Below are 21,082 nucleotides of genomic sequence, written 5' to 3'. Positions count from 1 at the left end.
CGCTGGGATTGACGGCATTCCGTTAGAATATACGGACGGGCTATATAGCCAATTAACATGCTAACAGGATTTAGTAATCCCGGGGGGTTTTTGCAGCGTCTGTTTAATCTATGATATATAAACAAATACTTAATGGGTTTAACTCTTAATTAGTCCTGACATGTGCCTTTGGCCATGAGGCGTGTATATCGAGGGAAAATACTGGGTACCTACCATAGTGCGAGGGTGCTTGATCAATAGCCCAAGGGCAAAACAGTGCATTATGCCAACTCTCTAAGGATATATCGGAGTATAATGACCGGCTCGCTATGTCTCTCATTGGGTTTATAGTCTAGCGGAATATGCCCACAAAGTGGACAGATGGAACGTGCAGCCTCCAGTAGCTGTACCTGTGTCCAGGTATGGGACCTTACAGAGCGGCTATCAAGGATCAAGACAGGTGAGGTGAGGTAGACCTCGCTACACAGGCCAAGAGTGTACATTGCAGTTGCAGGTGGTCCAGCTAGATATCGAGTCCTCCGTACGTAGGTACAATCAAGCATGATGCGCACGACGCTTCTTATGCGAGCGCTTAGCCTTGCACCGGCCCGCTCCCTTTCCGCGCCCGTGGCCCTTTCCAGAGCCAGAGACCGTGCCAGAAGAAGCAGCCGTCTCGGTGGATGCAGCAGCAGCAGCCTCCGTCGAGCTGGACGCATCCGCATCCGCATCCGCATCCGCATCCGCATCCGCATCCGCAACAGCCGTCTGCGCAGCCGGACTCGTCGCAACAGCCTGCGCAGTCGAGCTGGCCGCTCCACTCTCCGAGCCAGAGCCCGAGCCCGAGCTGCTGCCGCTGCCGCTGCCGCTCTCAAAATCAACACTGCTCACGCCGCCCGAAAACGCGGCGGTACTCCCGTCAACGCTCTTGTACGTCGGCGTGAGCACCTTCCCGGCGTCAGGGGGCCCGTTGTAGTTCCCCGCCTTGCACTGGTCGTCGATGTTCGTGCACTTGTCCTGCCAGATCTGGCAGACTTTGTTGCCGGTCGCCAGGTACGTGCCCCAGCATTCGTCGGATTGGGTCCAGCATTCTTTGGAGGACTGCGGACTTGTCAGTACGTCGATGGAAAAAAGGTATTGGAAGGGGAGGAAGGGAAAGGAAGACATACCGCCCAGCATCCCGTCTCATCGCTATAACTCGACACCTCGAACCCGCACCAGTCGTCGCGGACGAGGATGCACCCTTCCGGCAGCAGTCCATCCTTCTGCGTCGCCTGCGCACCCGAGACTTTCGAGGTTGAAGAAGTCGTCGTGTTCGGCTCGTACACCTCCGGCCCGAAACTCGGGTACGGGAGCGACAGCGGCGTCGCATACAGGTTATACGTCAGCCCCGGGGTGTCGAGGCTATACGTGCTCGCATCGATAGTCACGCCCTCGGGCACATTGCCCGCCTCACTGCCGGAGAGGAAAAGCTGCGCACAGCCAACATAGAACTGCGGATCGGGCGGGCTATCCTGCGCCGCATGCAGGGCCAGCAGTTCCGTGCGCACGAGGTAATCGCCCCCTCTTAATCCCTCGGGGATCGTCACGCTCATGAACCCGTTGTTATCGATCAGCTTCTCCGTGCACCACTTTGCGTCGGACTCGTCGTAGTCCATCTCGTAGATCTTGAACCACCCGTCGCCGGCGGCGTTGTTGTCGGCTGTTGCGTTGGCCACGGGCTTCATGTATACGGCGCAGGGGCCCTTGTGGGAGATGTCGATCGAGCCGGGTTGGGATCCGTCGGCGTATTCGCGGAATTCGAAGGTTAGGGTTGAGGATTGCGAGGCGGCGCAGGTGCGGGTTGAGGCGATTTCGCCGGAGTAGCCTGGCTTCTTCGTTAGTTTGGTCTAAGAGAGGGGATGGGGAAGGGGTTGGGAGAGTGGCTTACCGCAGGCCATTGCATCGTTCGCCAGTGGCTCGATGGGGAAGGTGGCCTTGTCGGCGTCGCGGTTCATGCGGATGCAGACGCCGTCGCCTTGGTTCTCGCCGTCGACGTAGAGGGTTGTCATGATTGTGTGGCCGGCCACGAGGGGGATGAGCCCGGAGGCGAGGGCGAGGTTGGAGAAGCGCATTGTAAGTAAAAGCCTGTCAAAGGCTTGAAGTAAGGAATGAATGAAGAAAAGAATGTCAAAGGAACGACTAGAAGTGAAGTGAAAGTCAACAGCGCATAGAGAGAAAAGAGAAGAGTAGAGGGAAGTGAGGGGGAGGGCCGCACTTATACCCTAGCTTGATGGTGGAAATTGAAATTGGAATTGAAATTGAACAGGCGCCCAGGCCACGGACCACTAGGATCCAGCCTTATCTTGAAAGCAACTGGACGAGTCAGGACTCAGTCTCAATAATGAACCCTGCAAGCGGGTGTCCTGCCAATGCCGAAGGGGAATAAAGCGGTTTCAGGTTGGGCGAGCGCCAATCAATCGATCTCGATCGCCTGCTTGTTTCAGATGCCAGGGCCCTGGCGAGAATTCTCCGGCTGCACAAAGACCATATTGCTTGGACGGCTCAATTCTCCGACCGTCTTTATTTTATGCCCGCCTGCATTTGCCCACCAGCATTGAAATGAGGTCACAAGAGTTGCTTGCCGCCCATGCGGTGAGCTGAAACACGACACCCACAGACCCGATCCCGTATCCAGGCCCACTGCGCTGGTCCTTGGCGGTTGATCGCTGGATTGCGGTTCTGGGCGGTTAAGGGACAGCGAATCAGGGGGGAATACGTTGGAGGTGTTTGTTGGGCCGAGTCAGGAACGCCGCCAGGGACAAAAGGGCATTGGACGAGATGCTCAGGGCCAGGAACAAGCTGCAGGGTTTAATGAGTGGCGGTTTCGCCGGTTTCAGATTGAATAAGTTCAATTTGGGGGCGCTTGGACACTCCGTTATTATAGGTGACAAGTCACAAAATATACACTGAATCAAATGATCTCGTATCGATATTAAAGAGGATTATGGGCGCTGTCGAAGATGAAAGCCTTAAAGGAATCTAATCTAGTTGTCAAACACCTTGAACCCACCAGGCATCAAGCTCTGAAAGACCGCGTTGGGGTCGTACTTCTGCGCGATGGTGACAAGGCGCTGGTGGTTCTCGGCGCCGTAGCCGGGGAAAATGCTCTGGAAGCCGGCGGAGTCGCCGATGTAGTTGAAGGGGTCGTGGAGGCCGGCGCTCTTGGTCGCCGCGTTGATCGCGTCCGTCGTCTCCTCGACCCACTGCATCACGACGTCATCGTACTGGCTGTCCGTCCACTCGACGACCTCCGCGTAGGCAAGGTACACCTGCGAGCTGTCGAGGCCGAGGGCGTTGCCGCCGGCGGCTGCGGACGCCTCGAGCCAGAGCTTGCCGATGGGTTGCCAGTCGAGCTGGATGGTGGAGATGGCGGAGGCGGGGACCTGGGCGTAGAGCGCGGGCAGGCGCTCGAAGAAGGTGCTGTTGATGATGCTGATGCCTTGGTAGAGCTCGTCGTAGGTGGTTCCTTTGACGGTGCCGGCGACGAAGATGTCGCTGTTGGTTGTTAGGATTATTCGGGTGGAAAAGGGGGATGTGGCTTACTTGATGTCGTCGACGACCATCTGACCCAGTTCCTGGGCAAAGTCGGAGAGGGTCTTGAAGCCGAGCGTGCTGGCGTAGACAGGGATGTCGGTGAAGGGCTTGAACACCTCGGGGTAGGAGGTGTCGGCGCTGTCGTAGAAGAGGATGGCGGAGGCCAGGGTGGGCGAGTCGGGGGTGGGAACCAGAGCAGGGACGATATGTGTCTTGGGGTCGGTGATGTTGGCGGCGAATGTAGCAATGGCCTATCCACTTAATACGCGCCAACTATAGGAGGAGAGGGACATACCTTCAAGAAGTCATCCACGTACTCCTCCGAAACAGTGTACGAACCAGCCCACACAAGCGGCGCCTTGATGGTCTGGACGTCAAAGCGAGTAACGAGACCGAAGTTGCTGCTGCCGCCCTTGAGCGCCCAGAACAGATCGGGGTAGCTGTCCTTGTTGACCTCGACGACGGAGCCATCGGCCAGCACAACCTCGTAGTTGACGACGGTGTCGCAGCCCCAGCCGACCTGGTTCCCGAAGAAGTTGACTCCACCGGCCAAAAGCAGACCGGGGACACCAACAGGCGCGAGACGGCCCCCGGCGACAGCAAGCCCATAGGGCTGGAGGTAGGAGTAGACCTCGCCCCAGCTGCGCTCGTTAGTTATCTCTGCCAAAGATCGTCATGGGACGAAGACGAACCGGTGGGAGGGACCAAGGTGCAGGATGGACTGGTCGTCGTTCAGCTTGAGGGTGTTGAGCTTGGACATGACGATCAGGACGCCGCCGTCGATGTTGTTCGAGCCCTTGCTGGTTAGCCACATCTTTAAGTTTAAGCCTTTGGTATACACACCCTGATACCCATGTGGCCGCCACCGCGCACAGCAAACTGCGCATTCGACCCCCGCAGCAGCTTAATGGCCTGGCCAAGCTCGGTCGCCGACTCCGGGCGGAACACGCACTCGGGCGACATGATCTCCGTGTTGGACCAGAAGTTGTTCGACTCATCGTTGTAGACGGTCGAGTTGCGCTCGAAGACCGAGTTGGGGATGTTGTCCTTCAGCGCTGCGCAGCCGTACGTGCCATTGGGGTTCGTGGCGAGCGAGGAGCCGGCAAGGGACAGAAGGCCCGCGAGGGGCAGAGCGGTGCTGGCGATGCGCATGGCGATGGACTCGTGCGATGAACGGAATTAGCGAGAGCAGAGAAGAAGCGACAGAGACGAATACAAATACATCGTGCCACGGCAAGGGGGCGGCAGCCGTTGAGCCCGCAGCATCCGGGCAGGCCGTTGCGACTCAGCGAATATTCGAGTGGGTGGGTTGGCGGTGGATCGCAATAGACGCTATTCACGGTTTTTGTCAGCTTGTCGCCTAGCCTGGCCTAATGCGAGTAGCGCCGTGGGGATCGCCGACGGTCCTGACTGCTCCATCAGGCCGGACGTTGCTCCCGAACAGGCACAGCGTTGTCTGGATCGGATCAGGGGCTGCGCGAAGGATGCTGCTTCCACGCTGCTGGGATTCTGCACGTGGCGTGAAGTATATACAGATTGAATTACTATTATAACGATCGCTAATCAGAGTCCAAATCCATATCCATGTCCATATCCATAATCCGACATAACCCCGACTTCCAGCCGATGGTAGCTCGTGCGGGCGATCTCATTCATGATTCTCGCGTATCTCGAGAGTCGACCCCCGATTTCTTGATGTCGAACTCCACCGTTCGGACGATCCCGTCGAATTCCTTGCCTGTGCCTTGGGATGGCCCGGCACCGCCCGACAGGATATGTTCTTCGCTCGAGTTGTCCAGCGCCGACTTGTACGCCATCGAGTACTGGTGTCCGTGGTTCGAGAACTTCGGGTCGGTGCTGCGAGGGATCGAGTGGAGGGGGAGCGAGTTTCCGCGACTTTGCGAGGGGTATTTGTCGGTGTTGTAGGACGATAGGCCCAGCAGGCGGGGGAAGTAGCGGCGCATGAACGGTCGCATGGCTGTTACGCAGCCGCCGAAGATTCCTAAGTTGAGCTCGATCACACACCACATCAAGGCGTTCGTCGTAGCCCCTATTCTGTTAGCATAGTCAACTCAAGCGATAAGGGGTCGCATACAGGTTAGGTCAGTGGTGTGTTGGAGGATGTATAGACTAGATAGACGAACGCAGCTCACGATGCCGACACTGCTCGGTTAGAATTGTTATCAAGCGGGAAGAGTACACTCACAAGCAACCCGTGGCTAGAATACAGCCAACGGCAATCTTCTGCCGCGTCGGCATCTGCAGTCGTCGCAGCCAGGGTCTAGTCGGTCAGCAAGAGCGACCGCAGTTTCGTCGGCTATACATACACAGGAGCGAGAACCGTGGCAAAGTCGGTGAATATCCCCAGCCCGGCGTTCCAAAAGTAAAACGTCGGCCGGTCCATGCAAGAGCCGCGCTCGATGCGCATATCCCACGATTTCGCGATCGGGTTGCAACTAAACACGTTGGCCAACACGCTGGCGAGGCTGTACCCGGCCGCGATGAAGACGAGCACCCAGACCACGATGTGGAAGTTGCGGCTGGGGAAGATGCGCACGTAGAACAGCAGCACCGAGCATTTCAGGAAGCCGGTGCCTGCGCAGTAGATGATAGCGGCTACGACGTTGAGCTGTGGATGTCAGAATCAGCGTCGCAACGGGGGTCCTGTGGTCGCACCTTCATGAACCATGGCGAGAGGTGGGATAGAGGGACATCCCACATGTGGACGCCGAGTCCCCAGTTGAGCACTGTGATGTTAGGCAAGGATCTTGAAGTTGGGGCGTGGCAACTTACTCTCCAGCGTCACGCCACTTATAACGCACGAACATAGCTAGTCTGTTAGCAGGGTCAAAGTGCGCTCAGCTGGGCGAAGCGTACAAATGCAATTATCATAAAAGCTGCCATCGATCAGTAAAGAACAATGGGAAAGACGAAGCTACTTACCGTCATCCAACCGAAAGCCCCGGGCAATGAATATCCTCGTCCATAAGCGGACGAGAATGGAAGAAAATGATATGATCAAGAAGATGATATTGACAATGATGAACCTCCCACCATCATACGGATGGTTCACAAAATCAGTATGCTCGCCCTCTGGCGGCGCCAACGCCGGTGTGGTATCCCAGTCCAAACCGGACAGCGACATGGTGAGATGGAAAGTGGTCTCAAAGCAGACGCTCCAGCGTCCAGGCGTCGACGGGTCTTAATAGTGGAATTCCATCGACCGAGCCTGCGCCGAAGGTTTCAGGAGAGGGAGTTGGGTCTCGGATGTCAGATCGATTTAAACAACAACAGTGTCCCCAGAATTCCCTGACAGACATGCCCAATGAGTCTGCATCTAGAGCAGGCCCGGTCGATTTAGCCGTAAACCTTGGATACATTTTGGATTTCCGCGAACACCCCGATGCGGTTATGATGTGTCTATCGAAATCCCTGCCGCGCATCATTCGTCGGCGCAACCCCGGATCCAGAATCAATGACCAGCAGGCATCCTCTGTTCCGTGGTTCGCGTCTCCGTGACGGGCCCACTATTGATTTCAGGCTGTTTCAGCCTGGCAGCGTGGTTGCCACGGATGCAATCACGGAGGCCTCCACACTTATAACGGTCATCCAGCTCCACGGTACTGCTCGTACGGAGTAGGTGTAATAACTTCAAACAGTTGGATGCCGCATCGTGCTTCAAGTGCCGAATAAGCACGGCCAAGAGGCGAGGGATGAATAGCCCTGGGCCCACTGCAGTGAGGCGAGATTATTGTGAGATTCAGGTAAGTTCAGTCGTGCCGTTGCGCCTCCGCTAGTTGAAGTTTGTTCCCCAGCCGACGTCGGACCAAATTTACGAGGCAGGGCAGGATTCCAAATCGCTTGAGCGTCCTGTCACCTGCTCGAAATGGGATCATAGCTCCTTGGTTGTTGTTCGCCATGGCGGTCGATGAGAGGTCCCAGAAAATCGGAGTCCCCTGCGCGAAGCTCTTCAGCATCGCTAGCGGACAACGATGGAGTACAATCTGTATTGTCCCCACTCCTAGACGTCGCCAAGGCTAGCTCCAACGAGGCGTTCAATGGCGGCGCCGTGGCGGACAGCCACCAGAGTCTAACACTTCGGCAAGACTCGAGAGTACGTATTCCGGATAACCAGAGTGGCGGCTTGGTATAGCCCTCCTGTAACTCTCTTGGCAGGCGGGCAACACGAAAACGAGGAGCCGAGAAAGCAGTTCGTCCGTCCTCAGTCCTATCTAGGAAGTAGCCCATGAAAGCATATCAACATTCAAAGGCGGCGATCAGGGAGGCGACAATTTCCGACACCCGCGAAAGTCAACTGCAGTGCTAGCTTTGTATGGCTCCAAAGGTAATCGATGCGGCGATGATGATTGCTGCAGTCGAGGCCGAAGGAACCGATCTCCACTGTCGCGATTCGCACGGTTCTTTGACGACCCACTCCCAGCAGCGCGGACTTGGGAGGTTGGCTTGTCAGCTTGGACCTGCCTGGAGTTGAGCTCGAGTAAGTCGAGTCGAGTCGGGACTCGGGTCTGCATGGGATCTGCTAACATCCCCCTGGGCCATCACAGCCCACAGGCAAGAGATCAGAGCCGACTCTGGAGCGAGCTTTGAAGGTGTGCCAGTGTGGAGGGGATGATCGACAGGGCGGATTGCACATGGACAGTTTCACAGTCTAGTGATGCACAACACAATATAATTCCATTGTCCATTGTCCAGAGAGATGAAGACCAAAACAAAACAAACACAGGAAGAGGGGAAGTTGAGCCAGACGAGGTCACATGCCTGGCCTTGGCTGGCTACCTACCACGTGTGAGGCGCTTCTCCTTATGAAATGCCATTCAATTCAAGCTCACTGACAGATCGCGATACACGACCAATTAATTGGGCTGCGATAAGCTGCAATAGTACCTGACAATTTCAGATAGACGGTGCTTCATGAATATGACGCAGAATACTCGCAGATCGCAAGATCTCCTATGTTTTGACCCCGGCGCTCATCAAAATCTGGACTACGTCGTACATAGTATGCCTGATGAGATCTCACTAGTAGTTTTGGTTCTATCGCTTGCTGGCCTTAAGTGTATGTTTCAAAACAGCGAGAAACAATTCGCAGAAAGATGTTGATGCACACAGATATATATTGTCCTCGGGGCGGCGCACTGTAAAAGGAAATTCCAAGCGCACTTCATCCCAATATGTTCAGAAGTTTTTGCAGCTACTGTGGCACTGGAATTGCTTTCTGATCTCGAAGCTAGAGGACATTAAAGCTCATGAGGATCAGAGTGCTTCAGTCTAAGTCTCTTGAAACGCATATCACGCCATGCCGAAGAACACGCAAGGCCAATCGGCAAATCAACTGCCGAGCGCCACCGCTCCTGGATTGGGCCTAGCGCCGGCCACGAAGATCCGCATTTTTGAATAGCTTCATCTTAGCCAGCCCACACAACTCATCTTAAGAAACGGCCAAGGCAGATTGGTTCTGATTTGCATCCACACATTTAATTTCTCGCACTCGCCACAGACGGCTCGATATTGCACATAATATACATACATTCTCACATCATACGTTCTCGCCTTGGAATCGCCCAACGCACAGTGGCTGTCTTCGGCTCCGAATCGGCGGCATCTCGATCTTTTCTCCGTCCTCGTCAATCTGCCTTAGAAAATCGCCAACAAGCTTTGCCATGCCGCGCTCCACCGCGTGCTCAATCCAGGTCGCTATGCTCACCTCCTCAAACTGTCCGCCTTCCGCCTCTAAGTACGTTTTCAGAGCGCCGACCGCAAAAACGGTCTCGCCGGACTCATGGATATGCTCCACCCTTGGTTGACGCTCACACGCGGAGTCTGTGATGGCGCATTGTATTGAATGCAGTACGCTCTCAGTGATGTTCGATGCAGCGAGCTCGCACCGGACGAGGTCGAAATACCCCTTCCAGCCGTTTAGACGGGGGACCATCTTCATTCGACGCGAATAGTCAAGCAAGTTGTTGATGATGTCGGTTTCCGGGGCACTGCCGCTAGTGATGTTGGACGGACGATGAATGAAGATGGGGAGGTTAGTCTGGGCGTTGACGTTCTCCAGGAATGCCTCGCTGACCCATTTTGTCGCCGTGTAGCCATCTGCAGCTCCATCCTTGGGCGGGTTTGTGACTGCAACTTCCTCCAGGGCCGAGTTCTCTCCTTTCGGGTGCAAGACTCCAATTGTCGAGATAAAGTGGAATGGAATTGCTGCCTTGAGCGCAAGACGGGCAAGATGCTTGGTGGATTCGACGTTGAAAGCTCGCATGGTGGCATAGTCTTGCACGAAAGAAACCCGCGCACCGCAGTGGATGATGACACGACAACGCTCGAGGAGCATCGCTTCCTGCTCCTCAGTTAGGCCCAATCGTGGGAGCGAGAGATCGCCTGGGTAGACTGCTATCTTTTCATGAACCGGGAGGCGAGAGGGCGTTCGAACAGCAATGCAATGGACCGTGTCAACCTCAGGGTATTGGATGAGCTGCTGAACGAGCTCGCTTCCCAAGCAGCCGGTGGCACCGGTCAGCAAAACATCTCTCGGAGCATCCGCGGCTCCAGGAAGAGAGGAATAAGAAAGCAAGGGCAGCTGCACGTCGTCGGGGAGTTGGAAGGCGGCTTCTTGTTCCCAGTTGAGCGAACAGGCATCTTTACTTGACGTCTCCGCCGCTAAATTGCGAAGCGATTCATTCTGAAAGAGTTTGGGAATGGAGACCTGCAGACCTTCAGCCATAGCAAGCGCCGCCGCCCTCATTGCGGTAATGGAATCGCCGCCGAGTTGAAGGAAGCCATCTTCAACTCCGACGCTCGAGGCCTCCAAGCCAAGAGTCTGGGCCCAGATTGCCAGTAGCTTTCTCTCAGCCTCCGTTTCTGGAGCGCGCCGTTCTCTGGCGGCCGTGTAAGGCTCCAGACCGTCACGCAAGATGAAATCTGCCGCGGCCTGCTTCAGTCGGCGACGGCCCACCTTGCCCGAAGGAGCCCGCGGAAGGGCGCAAATGGGGAAGAAAGCAGTTGGAACCATGAACCCGGGCAACGCACTTCGTAGGATCTTCTCTGCCGTACGAATGAGGACTCGGAATTCAGCCGAGGATGGAATGTACACGTCGCTCGCTGTTTCGTCCGAATCTTCCATGAGAACAAACGCGACAAGGCGCTTCTTCGAGCTACTGTCGACCACGTCTGCAACAACATCGAGGGCAGAATCGAAAGCACGGCGAAGCTGATGTTCAACGTCGCCGAGTTCCAAGCGCTGACCATGCAGTTTGACCTGCTGATCCTTCCGACCAATGAATGTTAATGTTCCATCTGCGTTGTAGTGCGCAAGGTCTCCGGTCTTGTACATTCTGGCGTTCCCCTTTGCATGAGGGAATATTTGTCTCCAGGGTGGTTGCTCTCGGAGGAAGTTGGAAGCAGCTGGTCCTTGAACATTACCTAGGTAGCCGCGTCCAACGATGGAGCCTTCAATAACCAGTTCTCCGGTGGCACCGATTGGAAGAAGTCTCGTGTGGTCCGCAGGATCGACGACCCAGCAAAACCCACCACAACCCCGACCGATGTTGGATGGATTGGGGTCAGCCCGAGAAACAACACGGCCGGTGGCAACTGCACTGCACTCTGCGGGCCCGTATAGATTGCAGAGCTTGACCTTGTCAGCCCACTGGGCTATATCGTCTGCAGCCATAGCTTCGCCGCTCAGCGCGAATGTTTCGAGAGTGGGCACATCGTGCGGACTAAGCAAGCGCGCTACAGAGGGGACCAAGTCAGCATAAGTGATGCGCATATCGCGAGCGAACTGGCCCAAGTGCGCGTTTCGGTCAGACTCAGACGGGATGCAGACGCAACCGCCCGCTATGAAGGTGTCTAGGATATCCGTAACGAAGGCGTCGAACGCGCAAGACGAGAACTGCAGTACGCGAGAACCAGAGTGAAGGCCGGTGACCTGCTGGCGCGACAAGGATCCGGCGATGTAGCCCTCATGCTCAATGACCGCAGCTTTGGGCTTCCCTTCTGTCCCGGACGTGAAGATGGTGTAGAGCGCATTCTGACCTGTTACAGCAGGCATGCTTTCAAGACCATCTGTCGCAATCGAGGCAGTTTCTTCTGATAAAAGGATTGATTGGACTCCAGGAAATTGCGCGACAAGAGACGAGAAGGTCTCTGAGTTGATTGCGAATTTGGCTCCGACAGCCTCGACCATGTACTGCAATCGTTCCAATGGCTGAGATGACGGGTCCAACAGGACGAAGGCGGCGCCAGCTTTCAGGATTCCAAGCATGATCACCGCCAGCCACTTCGATTTCTCGAAGCACACGGGCACAATTGACTCGAGCCCGACACCGACATGTATCAGACGAACCGCAAAAGCAGATGACAGCCGGTCTACTTGTTCGTAGGAGAAGTCGCCATCCCATGCATTCACCGCTGGGGCTGCGGGCTGCGATTGACATTGGCGGGTGATGAGATCATGGACAACCACTGTATCCTCTACTGGCTGGCATTCGCGTGATTCGCAGTACCATTTTGTCAGTCGTGCGGCTGATTCAGTGCTGACGGGCGATATCTCCGCCACTGAGCGGGATGTGTCAGTTGCAATCTGCTCAAAGACGTGTGTGAAGTGTTCTAGAACACTGCGCATCATATTCGGCGAGATTATTTGACCGTCAAATATTGCTTCCACGTCGACACTGCTGTCAAGGATACTGCATTGGAGTGTAAGAGGATATGTGTCAAACCGGGCCGACGCTCCCTCGATATTGACGGGACGCAACAAGGGATTCTTCTTTCCATCATCGTTCGACGGCTGGACTAAAAGTAAGCTCTGGAACTGGCACTCCATCGACGCCGCCTCGCCCAGTGCACGAATGTTCTGCAATCCAAACTGCTCGAATGGCGCCGTACGGGTGGAAGCTTCTTGGATATTGGATAACATCTCGTCTATTGTCTGCGAAGGATCGATGAAGACTCGAACCGGCAGCGTCGCAATCGTTGGGCCGGTTATGTTCTCGATCCCTGCCATTGGAGCGCTTCGCCCACTAACAATCACGCCGAACCTAACCGTTGCGGATGCGGTGAAATGACTAGATGTCAGTGCCCATGCTAACCGCAAGTGGGATGAGAGTGTAAAGGGAGACGACATGTGTCCGGCTGTGAGCTTCATGCTGCGTGTTGCCGAGGCTGTTGGTATGGGCTGGCAATTCGACGAAGGGGCCGGTGGGAATGCAGTCGAAGTCACCGCCAAGCCTGCCAGCTTTCCCTGCCAAAACTCCTCGGCGAGATGATTCGTGTCCCGGATGTATTGGACGAAAGGCGCAAAGCGTCTTACCACGAGTGACTGCCCAGTATAGGCGGCCTCCAGCTGTTCCAGAAGCAACCCTTCGGACCAGCCGTCGTAGAGAGCGTGATGAATGGTGACCACTACATAGCTGCAGCCATTGTCATGGACCATGGCCAAACGGAGAAGGGAATCCATCATGCCCATAGGTCTCTGTTGGTCCGCCTTGAGATATGACTCAAGATCGTCACCCTCACACCAATCGAGCTGGCTGGAGTGCAGAACAACCTGCAATGCCCCTTGCGAGGAACTCGTTTGAACAATCCGAGTTCGCAGGATTGAGTTGGCCTGGATAAGTTGTTCCCATGCCTTCTTCACTCGAGCCAAGTCACAGCCGACCGGCAGCGCATATGTGTTTTGGGCTACGTATGCGCTCGGGCTTCGCAAGCTCAATGATAGCATGCCTTCCTGCAACGGCGTGCAAGGGTATATATCCTCGATGCCTTCGCGATCAACATCAACCTTTTCAGCGACCTCGCGGATGATGCGGACCCTATACTCCGGACTGAGCAAGGAAAAGGGAGCGACATCTGGTGTTGTCGAGGCAGCAGGCTGGGGCTTGTTCTCTTCCTTTTCCGGAATTTGCACCGAAGAAGCTAATGCCGATATTTGGGGACTCTGGAAGATGTCACGAACGGTCAGGTTGATATTCCGGGATCGCGCCAACTGCACCAATTTCATTGCCACCAGAGAATCACCGCCAATCCGGAAGAAGTTCTCCTCGACACCGAGAGTCGCAGGTGGGCGGCCAAGAACTTCCGCTACCAAGGCACGCATTTCCCGCTCGGCAGGTGTAACATCGACCGTGTCCCTCGCTGGAGGCGAAGCACTCTCCAACGCACCACCTTCAATAAGAGTTGCGGCCTCGCTGCGAAGTCTCTTTCTGTCCGCTTTGCCTCCAGCACTGAGAGGAAGCTGCTCGACAGCAAGGAAGAATTCCGGAATCATGTAATAGGGCAGCCGTTCCGACAACTGATATCTGGCATCATCGAGCTGGGTCTGGAGTTTCCCTGAAAGCGGCTGCAACAAGCCATCAAACTCAGGGAAGCAGGAAGAGTTTTGCACATGTCCGCTAAGAAAAGCAACTAGCGCCGCAGGCCGAGCTGAACCAGCATCGGGCGTAACCATCTCAACAACGATATCGGAACACTCGGGGAATAACTCATTGAGCACACATTCAATCTCGCCCAGCTCAATTCGCTGGCCGCGCAGTTTCACCTGGGTGCCTATTCGTCCGGTGATTCGGATAGTGCCGCCTTTTGTGTACTGGACCAAGTCGCCTGTGCGGTATAACCGGCCTGAACGGTGGCAAGAGAAGTTATCGCGCCAGGCAGGTGGATCGATGAATGCGGCTCCTGTTTGCTCGGGATTGTTCAGGTACCCGCGGGCGACCGAGGGGCCCTCGAGGACCAACTCGCCGACAGCGCCGATGGGGGCCAGGACATGTGGGTTGCGCGGGTCGACAACCCATGCCCTTGATCCGAGGACACGTCCAATTTCCCGTACATCGCTTGTGCTGCGCAACGGTTCGGTTCCCGAGCTGTATACGGCAGCTTCTGATGGGCCGTACATTTGAATCAGGGAAGGGCCAGCGTCACACCACTGCTGCAACTCTTTCAGAGAGAGGGCCTCCCCGCCGACAAGCACAGTCTTCAGAGAGGGGAATTGGCGTGGATCCAGGCTGCGGAGCGTTGAAGGGGTTAAAATGACATGGTTTGCCTGAAGCCTGGCGACTGCGCCAGCCATGTCATTCCATCGATCTTTTTCGCTGGGGATACAGATACAACCTCCAACGATCAAAGTTGTTAGGATTTCCGCCATACAAGCATCGAATGCGTACGAGGCAAAATGAAAGACTCGAGATCTGCTGTTGTAACGCGCAGCGGGCGCGTGGGCAAAGCAGCTGCTGGCGTATGAACAGTGCTCGATAACAATACCTTTCGGCTTTCCCGTCGATCCTGAGCTGAACACCGCATACAACGCATCTCGAGAAGTCGGAGCAGGCGAACGAGCAGAAGCGGAATCTGGCACAGTACAGCCCAAGGGCCCCGATTCCATCACATCGAGCGCGATGGCTTTTTGCCGGACTGTTCTCGCTCGGTCCATCATATTTTGAACGGTAAGAATGACGCTGGCGTCTGTGTCATCGGCGATCTGGCAGAGTCGCGCAAGCGGGAAAGACGATTCCATCATCACAAAAGCCGCGCCGGATTTGAGTACTCCTAGAATGGCAATTGGAACCCAGCGTGACCTTTCCAAGAACAGAGGTACCCAATCGCCAACCCCAATACCCGTGGAACGAAGGACCTCCGCGATGCGCGACGAGGCCTCGTCAAGCTCGCGATAAGACAAACTGCCGTCCCAGGCACATACTGCGCTAGCGTCAGGTGCACTTAAAGCCTGCCTGCGAAACAGTTCATGGACACATTCGTCAATAGCCATTGGTGTCCTCAGATTCTGCGCCTCTAGGGCCCTACGCTGCTCGCTGCCCAGCAGGCTGATATTTGTAATCACTTCTTCTGGCAAGGTAACAATCTGCGACACAATGTGTGCAAGAGTGTCTGCGACATTGTTTGCTTGCCACGGAGAAATCTTCGAGGTCCAGCAGGACAAGTATGCTCTGACCTCGGCCCCGGTGAAATGCACATTGAGGGCAATATCATACTGTAATCGATCTTTTAGCACGACTTCCATCCATTTCATTTTGTAACCTTGATACTCACCTCGGTGGGATCCACTTCTTCAACCTCTTCCACGACCAGTCCTCCTACTCTGGTTTCCGGTGACTCCCTAGGAATCGAACCCTGGACGGAAAGCACAGTATTGAAGAGGGCTTGTCCACGCAACCCCAGATTGGCCATCACCTTCGTCAAAGACACGTGCTGGTGTGAGAGGCCCTGAGCCAGAGCATCTTGGCAGTTCCGTAGGAGTGAATAGGGGGTGTCTCCGTTCGAAAACACAATGCGATAGGGTAGAAGGTTAGCAAATAAGCCGACTGCTGCTTCCACGCCCGGGATAGGCACGTCGCGGCCGGAGGTGAGGTGGCCGAAGCAGACGTCGTTGTTGCCGGTATAGCTCCTAAGCAGCAGACCCCAGGCGACGTGGAAAACACTGGTCACGGTTGCACTGTGGCGCTTCAGAAAGTCGCTGAGATTGTTTGGCTCGCTGAGAACGACGTCGACGTTGTATAGCTCATTTTTGGTGGGCTCACCATGGTCGACAAGGGAAGGGAAGTGACAGCATTCTGCCTGTGCGAGATACTCCTGCCAATACTCCAGACTCGTGGTCATGTCTTTGCCCTGGATGTGCGAGACGTAGTCGCCATACTTGGAAGCGTCTCCGACGGGCAGCTGACCGTTGTACGCTTCAACCCATTCTCGAATCAGTACGGAAGAAGACCAGCCGTCCATAATCGCGTGATTGAATTCGATGTCGCAGAAGACCGAGCTTGGACTGGGACCCGAGGGCGCAAAGAATTTGATCTGCCAGGGGAGATGCTGCTGTGGGTGAGCTCCCTCTCGTTGTTCTCGAAGCATCGTCACGACACTCAGTCTTTCCGCCTCTTTGTCTCCATACGGCTGGTACCTGATTATGGATAAGGATGAGGACAATAGAGTCGAGCCAGGCTTGAGTATGAAGCTGTTGTAGGCATGGCCAGTCGAGTCGCTGGGCAACAAGACTGTGCGCAAAGCGGAATGGCGGCCGACAACCTGCTCCCAAGCACGATGAAGACCCTCGATGCCTAGACCAAGATGGGGATCGCTATAATCCGAGTTCAATTTGAACTCTAACACAGAGCCGGTGCGGTACAGCCCGGGCGTCGCGTTACGTGCCTGGCTGAGCATAATCCCCTCTTGCATAGGCAGAGCCGGATAGATATCCTCCAGATCCGAGAAGGAGATCCCTGAGTCGAAGAGCTTTTGTTCTAGCTGATCAAGGTCGCTATAGCTCAAGGACAACTGTGGAAGATCAGTTAACGTTACTGCACAGGCTGAAGAAGAAAGCAGCTCTGCAATCTTGCCCAGGGACTCTGCGCACTGCTGAATCCACTGCATGATCTCAGGCTGATGGGCCAGCGCCTTGCCATAGATGAACTCGAATTGGAGGCGGCTGTGGACGACAGCACAGGTGATCTCAAACAAACCAGGAAGGAGCGTCTCTGGGCCGTAGTCTTGTGAGCGTTTGTACTCCCAAGCGACATGCTGAAAGAGACTATCGCCCCGCTCGAATTGCTGAAATTGTCCATGGAAGTTGAAAACAATCTCCATTTTCTGCTTCCCAAGCATCTCTCTCCCGTGACTGTTCAGATACCGAGAAGCGAAATAAGGGTGACCCTTTCCAGGAACACTTCGCCTGGCGTCCTTGACACGTCTGACAAGGTCCGAAATATCATTAGCTCTGAAACCGTTGAAGTCGACCGGCGCAGGCCATATTGTTGTGAACCAGCCCACTGTCCTTGATGGGTCGATGCTCGAGTGCCAGGGCTCGCGACCGTGGCCTTCGCTGAAAATGGTGGGCGGAGGACGGTCAGAGAAGACCGTCAAGAACGAGTGCAGCACTGCTGCATGCAGCAGCTCAACAGGCTGCGTGCGGAAGGTTTGGTTTGCGGTCGTCAGGATTAATCCGGTGGTCGCTTCATCAATCAGGAGCGGCGTCGTCTGCGCATTGCCGTAGTTATTTGCAACCCCTTCCAAGGCCCAGTACTTGTCTATGACACCGGCATCAAGAGTCATGGACATTGAAAGAGCAGCATCAGGATGCAATGTGGTCTCAGCATACTCTGCTTGCAAGCGACACCACCATTGGAAAGGCATAGGGGAACTCTGTGCTGATAGTTCTCCCGTGTCCAAGAAATCTTCCAAGTCCTCTAAGAGGATACGGTATGAGACCAGGTCAATGACAGCATGATGGGTATTGACAAACAAGAATGGGTACGGCTCGCCGTCGATCCTGATCAGGTCCAGGGAGAAGATAGGCCCACTCTCCAAATCAAACATTGCCTGCGACTGGTTCATTATGTCCGTTACCTGGCCCTTGTGGCCAAGCAAGTGTTCCTTGCATCGGAAGGACTCTCTTCTGTCACCAGTGATTCTTTGCGTCCACACTCCGTTCTCAGAGCGACTAAATCGGGCCCTCAGCATGGAGTGTCTGTCCACCACCGCGTGCGCCGCGAGACTAAGATTGTGAAGATCGATGTCGCGCGACATGGCCACGAAGAAGCTCTGGTTGAAATAGTTGGCGTCGTCAGGCGAGTCTTCGAATAACATTGCTTGTATGGGAGAGAGGTCGAACGCCACGTCTTCCGGGTCTTCGATGGGAATGGGAATGCTATTGGGACAGGAATCGGGAACTGAGACCGCCGCCAGCTTTGCGATAGTTCGATGTCTCAGAACGTCGCCGGTTTCTAGAACAAGTCCCTCTTGTCGGTATTGAGCAACGACCCGCATGGCCGTGATCGAGTCGCCGCCGAGCGCGAAAAAATCATCATGCAGACAAACAGAATCCGGCTCAATATTAAGGACTCGTGCGACCACCGCTATCAGTTTCAGCTCGGAGTGTGTTTGTGCTGTGCGCTTTGCGTCGTGCTTGGTGTTGGCGGCGTACTCTCTCACTTGGTCTCTAGAGAGATCCGAAGCCTCCTTGCGCAGCCGTCGTCGATCTATCTTGCCACTGGGGGTCAAAGGGATTTGAGAGACGGCAAGGAACAGACTTGGTATCATATAGTCTGGAACAGAAGCGTCTAGCATCTGTCGTGCTGCGTGGACCTGCTCAACAAGTTGAGCGTCAGGTGGCTGTATCAATGATGACGTGGATTTGTCAGAAAGGGCGCTGGGTTTCGCGGCAAATGCTACCAAAGCACTTGGGCCATGATCAAAGGCGACGACCTCCGCTATTACCGTCGGACCATGAGAGAAAGCGGCTCGAACGTGATGCTCAACCTCGCCCAGCTCCACGCGCTGGCCTCGAAGCTTGACCTGGGTGTCCTTGCGGCCGACGTACCGCAGTGAGCCGTCTGGTTGATACTGCACAAGGTCGCCCGTGCAGTAAAGCCGCTGGTCACCAGAGAACTCCTGCCCAAAGTGACCTTGCAACCAAGAGGGTGCAGAAATGAAGGCGGCGTGCGTCTTGGCCGGATGGTTGAGGTATCCTCGCCCGAGATGCGGGCCCTCGATCAGGAGCTCGCCTATAGCTCCAACTGGTCGAAGTTTCTCATGGTGAGCCGGGTCAACCACCCAAGTCGATCCGACAAATGCGGTCCCAATATCTGACGCGTTCTCCGCAGAGACCGCCATACACAGGGTTGATGAAACCGAACATTCCGCGGGTCCGTAAACATTGATCAGACGGACATGACTTTGCCACATCTCGACCACGTCGCGCGTCATAGCTTCGCCGCTGACGACGACTGTCTGGATGGTATGCATATCCTCCGGTGACATATGTCGCAGTAGAGATGGTGTCAAGTCCGCCCATGTGGGTTTCAGGCGGCGGATGCCCTCTGCGACTTTGCTCAATCTTTCTTCGTTTGACGGGATGCAGATGCATGCGCCGACAAGCAGAGCATTGAGCGTGTCTGAAATACTGACGTCGAATGCGTACGAAGCGAATTGAAAACATCGCGTCTGCTGGTTCAGTCTTGTCTTGCGGACATAGGCGCGTGCGCATGAGAGAAAGGCGCGGCGATTGATGACGATGCCTTTCGGCTTGCCCGTGGTACCTGATGTGAAAACAGCGTACAGGGGGGAGTCGGTTTCCTTGATCCTTTTTGAGATTGGGGACAGTGGGTGCAAGGAGGCAGGTGGGAGTGGGCTGTAGAGGCTGTCGTCAAGAGGAAGGAACGCTGGTGCCAACAATGCGGCGGTTTCGGAACACCCCGCGGAGCAAACCACCACCGACGGGTTGACTTCTTCGCAAATGGACTGCAATCGCTGGAATGGCTGCGAGGGGTCCAGCAAGACAAAGGCACAACCAGTCCTCATCACGGCGACCATGGCAACAACGGTCCAGAGAGACTTTTCGAAAAGCAGCGGCACATAAACCGACTTTCCTGGACCGAGGCTCAATCTCATTTCCAGCAAGCGCTCGGCCAGTGTGCAAGACAGGGCTTCCAGCGCCGCGTACGAAAGCCGTCCATCCCATGACTCCACCGCCAACACTGCCGGTTCTGATGACGCATATTTTGATATACAGTCCAAGATATCCTACTCATCGGCAACGGTCGAGTTATTTGCCCGATTCCACAGTGCTATTTGTGCTACATCGTGGGGACCGCAGCAATCCAATTCCCTGGGGAGTATGCTGGGGTTAGACGCAACTTGGCCAAGAACGTGTTCGAATGTTGCTATCATGTTCGATGCCTGTGCGGCATGGGTACTCGGGATCGAGAACTCAAGCAAGTGCTCCTCTGGGCCACAAGGGCCGATGATCTCCACCGACAACCGCAAATTCGGATCGTGCATCACCTTCTTAAGGCATCAACAAGGGTTCTTCATAAAGTTACGACATATGATAGGGATGACATACCATGTGCGGAACGGACGGCGACGAAACTCTGCTCTCCTCATCTGCCACTGAGCCGCTCTGGGTAGATACAACCGACCAGCTGTCTTCCGACCCGGATGCACTGCTAGGTACTCGCAGGCGCCGGACACAAGACATTGCACTTCCGGGAGCTTTGTCAACCTCACCCTCGCCCATGCCCACCAGCACTGTCTGCCAGATGGTCTCTATGGCCAACATCTCTGGACTGACAGCTGCATGGGCACGCAGCATGCCTTTTCCCTCATATATAGACAGATAGTGGAACTCGACATTTTCAGAAGATGTATAGACAGAGAGGGTAACTGCCCACGAGGCTTGGAACAGTCGATCGGGATAAGCCATTGCAAGATCGCCCTCGCTGTCAATGTCAACGTGAGTGCAGTTCATTCTCGCTTGACAATATCTTATGCGTATCGAATGCAACTTCGAAAGGGATGGAAGTGTCAGAACGTGCAGAGGGACACACACGATCAATGGAAGACACGCCCAGCAGCCCCCTATTTGAAATAATCAAGCTTGCACGCCACTCTACACACCCGAGCCAGCCAGCCTGTCCTCTCATAGTTCGTGCTGTTCCACCCCAAGATCGTGGCCTGCATACAATGAACCGTAACATGCATGACTGGAGGCTATTGATGTCCATTC

At 55.1% G+C, this 21,082-nt stretch overlaps 4 protein-coding genes across 4 annotated transcripts; all 4 read right to left on the bottom strand.

The window, feature by feature from the left end:
• Nucleotides 1-534: 534 nt before the first annotated feature.
• On the bottom strand, nucleotides 535-2,090 carry DSM5745_05784 (lytic polysaccharide monooxygenase auxiliary activity family 9 protein; the record flags this gene model as incomplete). Its single annotated transcript, XM_026747800.1, has 3 exons — nucleotides 535-1,077; nucleotides 1,146-1,843; nucleotides 1,907-2,090. 3 exons carry the CDS (start codon nucleotides 2,088-2,090, stop codon nucleotides 535-537), a joined length of 1,425 nt encoding a protein of 474 aa, XP_026603632.1.
• Nucleotides 2,091-3,002: 912 nt separating this feature from the next.
• DSM5745_05783 (FAD-binding oxidoreductase) lies at nucleotides 3,003-4,704 on the bottom strand (the record flags this gene model as incomplete). Its single annotated transcript, XM_026747799.1, has 5 exons — nucleotides 3,003-3,513; nucleotides 3,562-3,803; nucleotides 3,848-4,193; nucleotides 4,245-4,348; nucleotides 4,396-4,704. 5 exons carry the CDS (start codon nucleotides 4,702-4,704, stop codon nucleotides 3,003-3,005), a joined length of 1,512 nt encoding a protein of 503 aa, XP_026603631.1.
• Nucleotides 4,705-5,204: 500 nt separating this feature from the next.
• DSM5745_05782 (uncharacterized protein) lies at nucleotides 5,205-6,697 on the bottom strand (the record flags this gene model as incomplete). Its single annotated transcript, XM_026747798.1, has 7 exons — nucleotides 5,205-5,602; nucleotides 5,648-5,715; nucleotides 5,759-5,833; nucleotides 5,880-6,168; nucleotides 6,229-6,299; nucleotides 6,346-6,382; nucleotides 6,496-6,697. The coding sequence occupies 7 exons, from the start codon at nucleotides 6,695-6,697 to the stop codon at nucleotides 5,205-5,207; spliced, it is 1,140 nt and encodes a 379-aa protein (XP_026603630.1).
• Nucleotides 6,698-9,109: 2,412 nt separating this feature from the next.
• DSM5745_05781 (uncharacterized protein) lies at nucleotides 9,110-20,824 on the bottom strand (the record flags this gene model as incomplete). Its single annotated transcript, XM_026747797.1, has 3 exons — nucleotides 9,110-15,559; nucleotides 15,619-20,097; nucleotides 20,420-20,824. The coding sequence occupies 3 exons, from the start codon at nucleotides 20,822-20,824 to the stop codon at nucleotides 9,110-9,112; spliced, it is 11,334 nt and encodes a 3,777-aa protein (XP_026603629.1).
• Nucleotides 20,825-21,082: the final 258 nt, after the last annotated feature.

The sequence above is a fragment of the Aspergillus mulundensis genome, assembly GCF_003369625.1.
Source record: "Aspergillus mulundensis strain DSM 5745 chromosome Unknown scaffold_5, whole genome shotgun sequence".
In the NCBI taxonomy this organism is placed as follows: Eukaryota; Fungi; Ascomycota; class Eurotiomycetes; order Eurotiales; family Aspergillaceae; genus Aspergillus; species Aspergillus mulundensis.
This window is presented reverse-complemented; position numbering and strand designations above follow the sequence as displayed.